The 7,998-nt window shown below is 46.1% G+C and overlaps 1 protein-coding gene across 1 annotated transcript; it reads right to left on the bottom strand.

Moving 5' to 3' along the window:
* Positions 1-487: 487 nt before the first annotated feature.
* On the bottom strand, positions 488-5,717 carry LOC129589460 (uncharacterized). Its single transcript, XM_055484237.1, has 10 exons — positions 4,644-5,717; positions 3,821-4,340; positions 3,671-3,759; positions 3,270-3,338; positions 3,150-3,213; positions 2,960-3,086; positions 2,749-2,882; positions 2,611-2,679; positions 2,419-2,552; positions 488-2,265 (listed from the first exon to the last, which is right to left on the bottom strand). Exons 1-10 carry the CDS (start codon positions 5,347-5,349, stop codon positions 590-592), a joined length of 3,588 nt encoding a protein of 1,195 aa, XP_055340212.1. The 5' UTR covers positions 5,350-5,717; the 3' UTR covers positions 488-589.
* Positions 5,718-7,998: the final 2,281 nt, after the last annotated feature.

Here is a 7,998-nt window from a genome sequence, read left to right as displayed (position 1 = left end):
CTCTGTACCGCGTAAGCAATAAAAGCACAAGTCACCTCGAGACTGCGTACACCATTGCGTACGGATAAATATTTCTTATAATTTCCAGTGCAGAAGACCGCCAAAAGCATTTGAGATTCAAAGTCACAACAAAAGCTCGCTCAGAACTGTTGTGCTTGATGTTAGTCAGGACGATTTCTTTACTGCTAATCTTCGAAAGAACCTTCCTTCTCATCGAAACAACGTTCTTGCCCAGAATCTTTCTTTTAAATTGATGTACCATTGCGTGCTTAACGCCGTACATGCCGTACATGCCGTCCATTAAGCGGATTAACCGTGTGGAATTTTGATAATATACACTGCTGACTAAACAGTGCCCCTGGGTTTGCGGTCACCCCCACAGGGAGGGAGAGGCTGGGGGATTGCAATTCCACATATTACTTACATCTCCACGATACTTACGATTTTTTTGAACGGAGGTTACGTACATATCTTGGAGGTTTCACTGTATTCGTCATTAGTCAGTTATCAAAGCGCCTGCGCAGATTTATACCACTCGTAAGTTACTAACTAAAATGACAGGAAATTTAATACTAGTTTTTCACACTTTTTAACCCTGCTTTTGCTTCTCCTGCAACCGCTGCACCGCGGTGTACCGATCAAAATTCACTCCGAACTTGACCTTCCACCGAATCGCCAGCGGATCCTTGTCCGCACCCACCCCCACTTCCGCGGCGACCTCCTTCGCGCGACGGACCTTTTCCACGGTCCGTTCACTGCAAACCCTTTCTCGATGTGTCGCGCAGTACTCCGTTTGCTGTTTCTCCTTCTCTTCTGCTTCCTGTCGCTGCTTCTTGCGTTCTTGTTCTTCCACATACAACCACGGCACAAACTCATCGTCCACGGTAAACAGATGATGGAACGGACCCAGATGCATGCGGTACGAGGAGAACGGATCCGATAGAAAGTGTTCCAGCGTCGCCTGGATAATCTCCTGAATAGGAGCGAATTTGACCTTAAACCACAAATTCACCGGGTGGTTCGTCACCGGGTTCCCCAGTTTGACGCGGGAGGTACTCCCGGGAACCTGGTGTTGGTACGCCAGGCAGCGCATACATTGGTCCACTAGATCGGTGCGCTGTTCCATTAGATCGGTATTCTGTGAATCTTGAAACTGTACGTCGAGGAAACGGCGGACTTTCTTCCGTGTTAATTTCCATTTGTGTTTGCCGGTATAGGACTCCGACCAGTCGCGGTCCTCCAGCCAGCGCACCGCGTCGGGAAGTTCCGGTTTCGGTGAATCCCGGTTGATAGTGATGTAGTCTTCGTATTCCGTGGCGTGATGGTACGGTGAGCCTACAAACACGTGACCGGTGCGACGATAATACACGCTGAGTTCGCCGCGACACTGAATCAAATTTTCGGTTCGTTCACGTGATTCGTTGGCCCGGGTTTGCATAACCGTCGACCCGACGGGTTCGTCCAAATCCGCATTCGTTAGCTCGATGACCGGTGGTGTAGTTCTCGCCTGGATTGGCTGGAGGATGTCCGAAAGCGAAAGGTCACGTTGTGCTAACACATTAACCGCCTCTTGAACATTTAAACGGTGGAGATCATTGCGCAGATATCGCACACAGAATCCCGGCGTGGGAATAACCGAGGCAAATGCCGAGTTAGAAATAGTTTTAAGGAGATATTTGTGCACCGCATCATGGCGTCGCGAGAACGCATCGGAAGCATTAGGATCCCAGTCTTTAAAGCAGAGCACCAGCGCGTCCCGGATTTCTCGTTTATCTTGGATTGCTTCGGCGGTTCGCCGCAGGAATTCATCGTGCAGTTGGTTAAATGACTCTTCTGGATGAATTAACCACGGAAAATCCTGGATGGTCTCCGTATTCAGTTCGGTCAGCGCGAGTACATCGTCCCAGAACGGCAATTCAACATTCAACGCAGTTTGTGAAAGGTCCACCTGGGCTTTCTGCAGATCAGCGAACGACGATTTTATATCTGTGGTGCTCATCATAAAACCCTGCAGGAACAAAGTTTTGCTCAGCTTCCACGATCGCGTCCATTTGGAACGGAGGGACACTGGGATAGGCTGCTCCGTTCCCGCGGGATGCATTTCGTCGCGGCCGGTACTCCCTGTGGGGAGCCAGGTCGACGGAATCCGACTGCCTTCAGCTGGAGCAAAGAGCGGCGCGTAGCGGGTACGAATAAGCGGGTCCAGTTCTTCCGGACCGCCTTGGTAGAGACGCCAGATTTTATCCAGCTCCCAGAACAAAAGACCTACGACAGGTATTTCAAATTTACATAGAAAGAACCCAGGTTAAGCTTTGGCTGGTGTAAATTCCGACAACTAAAATGAAAATAACTTATCTGCGGTATAAGTACCCAGCTGTTTCAGTGCCAATAAAAATTAATTTTGCGGAGGATACTTACACCATAAAGCGAAGTAGTGCGCCATAAAATGCCGGTTAGGTTTCAACGCATACAAGTAGGTCTTCAGTTTTCCTTGGTCCAACAGGTCTTTCAGTGTTTTCGTCAAGTACGATGCTGCTAGTCCGAATGGCCACCTACACAGCACATCAGGAAATCAGCAGTAACATCCTTTGCAATATCAACCAAACCCACCCATATTGCGGATGCAGCGAGTTCTGCATAATCTGGTTGAGGTATGTTGGGTAATATCTGGCAAAAAACCTGTAAAATCCAAACCTGACAGTTGAGTTCGGAATTCAGCAAGCCGAGCAAGGCATAAGAAGAACGTACAGCAGATGCTGCAGCGGCAACATATTCATCTTCCCGAAATCGTCGATCGGATCGCTCATAATAAACATGTTGGTTTTCCAGTCCAGGAAGAGAAGAGATTTCTTCTGGCTGTCGGGGACCATCAGGTCGTACAACTAAACGCAACTTTGCAATCAAAACGTATTCCGGTTATGGGACGTCGCGTACTGCAGCGAATCTTCTTAAAGCGTACAATACGGTAGTAATGCAGATTGTCTTCGTAGTCCACCATCTTCTGCTCGATCAACTGGTTGGTCTCGCGGATGACCTTTCCGTACTCCTGCATCAGGTGAAACATATCGGTGAACTCCTCTTTCCATCTGAAACCGCAGCAACATTAGCGTACGGGCGTTGTTGCGATGTGGGCGGGATCATACCCTTACTTTGTATAATCCAACGTGTCGCCCGGCATTCGGCAACCGATGTGAATGTAGTACAGACAGTCCTCTGCAAACGATCGTTTACTTTAACACAGCTTTAGTAAAACGCTTTAGTACTCGTACCAAGCGAATGTGGAAGATCATTGCCAGCGCGTTGCAATTGCTGATATCCAAGAAAATCCATTTCGCGTTCTACGAAAACGAATACTTTATGCTTGCCAAGGCTATGTATTCGAAAACATTAGCATAAGTTGCCGGATTGGAAAAATTTCGAAGCTTCGCTTCAAAGTTTGTTTTTTTGCAGACTAGCGCTTATGTGTTCGAACCCCGAACGGAGAATTTACGTCCATTAGACGAGCTTCTGTTGCACCACTCTTTGCAGATCATATTATTAAATTTTGGACGCAGATCATATTATTAAATTTTGGACAAGTGGTTCGACTGATTGATTCTGGTTTCTGTTCAGCCGTTCATCATTTGCGGCTTGTGGCAGCAACAACATACATACACGGGAAAGATCTCACCGACAAGGAAGAGCTTCCATGACAGAGGTAGTCGCTCGGCTTGCAGAGCTTGCTCAACATAGATTCTCGCGGCGGTCGTTTTGCGCCACCTATAAAAAATATATACCAATAAATCTACGAGCTGCGTTTATCATTTCGCGCTGGGATTACCAAACGATGAAATTCCCCGCCAAACTGCGCACCACCGCCCACACAAACGCATACGTATCGCCGCTCTCCCGCTCCGCCATCTCGGCGCGTTCCCCGGCTTCCTTCCGCTGTAGCGCCTTTCTTTCAGCATCGGCACGCCGCAACGCGTACAGCACCTCCTCTTCACTGAACCGCACCCGTCGGCGGTAGCGCGCCATCACCACACTGCACACCACGTCCACCACCGCGGCGCACTCGCGCGCCAGCATCTCCGTAACGGTGCGGCCGCAGAAGGCCAGGAGTTTGCGGGCCTTCACGTACCAGACGTCGTTGTCCGCGAAGATCTCCGGCAATGGTGGGCGGATGGTGGTGATGTCGAGGGCGGAGGTCTCCTGGGGTTCGTGGTACGGGATGACGTGGTATTGGGAGATGGAGTAGTGGTGCTCGGAGGTGGAGGAACCCACCGGGATGAAGGCTTTGTGGGTGAAGAGCTGGGCGCTGCGGCGGCGACGGTGCTCGAGGAACGGCCGGCGTTCTGGTTCTATGAAAGACATTGTTGATGGCTAGTTTTATAAAAGTTGCTAAAATCCGACCTAAATACAGTCATATAGTCTAATCGATTAAATTACGGGAAATTTTATAAAGTACAAAATCGGTGATCAAGGAAGTAATTTATTTAAATAAACTTAAAACATTACTACAACTTTGTTGCTAATTATTTAAATAATTGTTAATTCAATTTTTTTTCAAATAGCGTACACTACATATAACAAATTTAATTGTTCAAGCAAAATAAATTATGTTATGTTGAAATGGATTAAATAAACAATACGCATAAAGGTACCTGTGGGAGCCTGCATCACGTGATCGACATCAACCACGTCATTATTCGTCTGCAGTCCGCAACTTCGCTGCTCCGCATTCTGGTTCTTCACCTTCTCCGGTTGATTCAACCCAAGAATCCCCGCCAACACCGAATTAGGCAGCGAACCCTTATATCGCCGAATATTCTCTATAATGGTGGGAAAGGTCACCAAGATATGATAAGCAAAGGCTTCAAAATCCGAAGACTCCACATCGGGATAATACAGCAAATGCGGCAGACCGCCGATATCTCTACGGAACTCCGCATGGCACCACTCCAGAAAATACTCGCTTTGGAAGTAGTCCAGGGTGCGGGATCGCGGTTCTGTGCAGATGGTTAACGCCGCGGATCTGTCGTGATGGGGATAGACTAAGGAGCGGTAGTGCGTGAACACCGTGGTGAATACCCTGCATTTCTCTGGTTCAGTAAGGTCCGCCCACGTCTTACGAAGAGGGGCGACTTCGGCGGGAATTGGTGGTGCTTGGGATGGTGTGGCATCGGGAGGGTTGTCGACGACGAAGGTTTCGCTGTTGGTGTCAGGAGCGGTGGTGGGGTTCTTGCGGGAAATAGGGCGGGTACGACGCTTTTTAGCGGATCGAGACGGAACTGGGCGACGTGAGGCGGGGGCCGTACGGGTTGGGGGGCGGAGTCGACTGGTTTCGAATGGGGAGTTCTTATTGGACATGCTTTCTGTTGCTTAAACGAAATAAATCGGAGAAGCCAATAATAATGTACAATATCGAGAGCACATCGTCAACCAGCTGCACCATGATGAAAATGCCTGGAACTAATATCCGTAATAGTAAGTCATCTGCAAAAGCGAATGTCAGGAATTCCTGCGCTGCATGGCCTACAATGGTAAGTGCGTTCGGGGCAACTGAAGACTTTATAATAACGGTACAGGAATTAAAAGAGCATTAATTAATTTTATGATCCTGCCATTCTACGTGCTCAACCAAGTTCTGATAAAGTTTGTCGTGCAGTGTTAAGTAAATAACAATTTTTGTATTAAATTTAATATTATTAAACTTAATATAAATTTATTAAAAGTACTGTACTGGTACATATTCTGTTGTTAGGATGTCGAAGCGGGGCGCGCAAACGACATGCACCAAATTTAAAGTACATACTGTTTAGATGAGTACATCCTACCAGTATAATGAAGTACGGATACAGTTGCCTGGTAAACGCTAGAAGGCTCAGTGCTAAGACGATATCATGCGCATAATTATAAGTACATATTTATACTAGCTATAATTATTTTCTAAGTACATATGAGCACATAAAAGTGCATAAAAGTGTATAAAAGTGCATAATATCTACTCTATATACTTATATTTGTAATGAATTTTTTCTGTATAGGATATTGGAGTGAACATAGGATAGAAACAAAATTACGGGTCACATCATTTTAGCACATAGTACACTTCGTCCAATCTCTTACCAATACAGAACGTTTCCTGAACACAAGCAGCAGTACCACGCATCAAAGCGCATTACCACGCATCAAAGCATCCATGCTAATTCTCTGCTTCAGGAATAGAGTGGACCGTTTCTCCTGTGTCCTCTCGAAAAGCATCTTACCGAGCGTAGACATCTTGCATTTAGATTCTTTACTCCATACGCCCATTGTTTCAAAAACCAAAGCAGAGAAAATAAAGTTAGCCCGTAGATATCCGTGTTTATTGTTTTTCTTGGCCTCTGCCATCGTCGCGGCCGCGCTGGCCTCCTGGGACGTCTTTCTGTATTATAAGCACAGAGTCTGTCATCGATGGCCGTATGTTCGGTTATATTCAGCGGCGAGTCACTAACTTCTGAACTGAAAGTTAATATTTCTGAGGTGAAAACACACTTGCCACATTCCAGCATGTTTGGTTTTGAGTTTCGCTTCGCTGTTCTAGTACGCAAGTGTACTCGTTTTGTGGTTCGCTGATACGTTTTTGCTGACTCATCGACAACTTTTTACGCGATTTTCGTCACCCGACGCGCATCAATTACCAAAATGCAGTTGACCACTACCACTACTCTCATACTCTAAATGGTTATTCCGATCGGTCGCAGCCTTTGACTGCGACGGTGTATCGGATGTTGTACGAATGTTCGTTCTGTACCGAACGACCTGAATTACAGCAACGTTGGATTATTTGCACAGCCGCTGCTTCTTTGGATTCACCCAGGATGGTTACTATAATCGAGTGTGTCTGACAGTGAGGCAGATTTGTGGTTTGCATAGAACTTCAATCGATCAAAATAATTTCCATAAATACATAATGTATTTTATGTTCTTTGGACGGTGATACCAATGATATTGACGTACGATGCAGCGTACGATAAGCGTACGATACAGACAGATGCCGGTGTCTACAGGTTTTCTCACACGTCCGCTTGTTGGAAGGTTAATAAGTAAGTGCAGTGTGATCGCTGTGTAGTGTGTACAGGAACTCAGCTGTGTAAAATTTGTTTGCTGACATATGGTGAAACAAATTAGACAGAAAATGCATCGTGTACCCGATTGCTGTGTACCAAGCATCTATCTGGTTTTCTGGAAATCTGTGTTGTGAAAGACACATACCGTAACTGTGAAAAAATTCTAAATCGAAACCAGTTTCATGGCATTTTTTCACATGCTTAAGAAACTAAAGTGAATGGTTTTGAAATGTCAAGCATGGCCTTGGTTTGGCTGAGATGGTTTTTATCTTAATCGCAGCAGCCGGAGGAACTTACGACAGTGTTCGTATGAAGCTCACCCGTTGACGTTATATAAAAGCGCTGCCCAGTAAAGGGAAGAAACCCAGTGTGTACATAACATTAATTTGATTTCCAAATTCGAAAATGAATCTGATAATTTTTAAAATGCATTTTAAAACCTGAAAAAAAATTATTTAACTATGGTTCTGTTAGAGCGGCATCCGCTCTCTATAGGATCGTTTTTTTGCGAAGTTCTATACGATCCTAGCACATCCGTTGCATGGTGGAGATGCCAGTCGGTCCCCGGTACCTCATCAGTTATTAATTAAATTAAATTAAATAAATTGAACCGATTTACGGTGGTGGATAAAGCGCATGTAATAAAAAAATTCACACCTGAGCGCAACCGTATACAAGCTAGATTCGGGCTATATTAGCTCGAGGGACCTCGCTTCGTAGTGGAGGGGGTGTTAGAGCGGCATCCGCTCTCTATACAGGGATCGTTTTTTTGCGAAGTTCTATACGATCCTAGCACATCCCTTGCAGTTCGGTGTATGCTGAAGGCATTGACACAGAATGACGGTAAATGGCTGCCTCCGGGAATTTCCGTTCAGTAAATATGGCGGCACTAACAGAAGGATGACAA

Source organism: Paramacrobiotus metropolitanus, unplaced genomic scaffold, assembly GCF_019649055.1.
Source record: "Paramacrobiotus metropolitanus isolate TYO unplaced genomic scaffold, Prichtersi_v1.0 Parri_scaffold0000035, whole genome shotgun sequence".
Lineage (NCBI taxonomy): Eukaryota > Metazoa > Tardigrada > Eutardigrada > Parachela > Macrobiotidae > Paramacrobiotus > Paramacrobiotus metropolitanus.
Note: the sequence above shows the minus strand (reverse complement) of the source record. Positions and strands in the feature narration are given on the sequence as shown.

Coding starts and splice junctions, on each gene's coding strand:
- LOC129589460 (XM_055484237.1), bottom strand. CDS start 5,349: ATGTCCAATAAGAACTCCCCATTCGAAACCAGTCGACTCCGCCCCCCA. Junction 3,214..3,269: donor TGATCTTCCACATTCGCTTG/GTACGAGTACTA, acceptor GATCGTTTGCAG/AGGACTGTCTGTACTACATT. Junction 2,266..2,418: donor GCACTACTTCGCTTTATGGT/GTAAGTATCCTC, acceptor TACCTGTCGTAG/GTCTTTTGTTCTGGGAGCTG.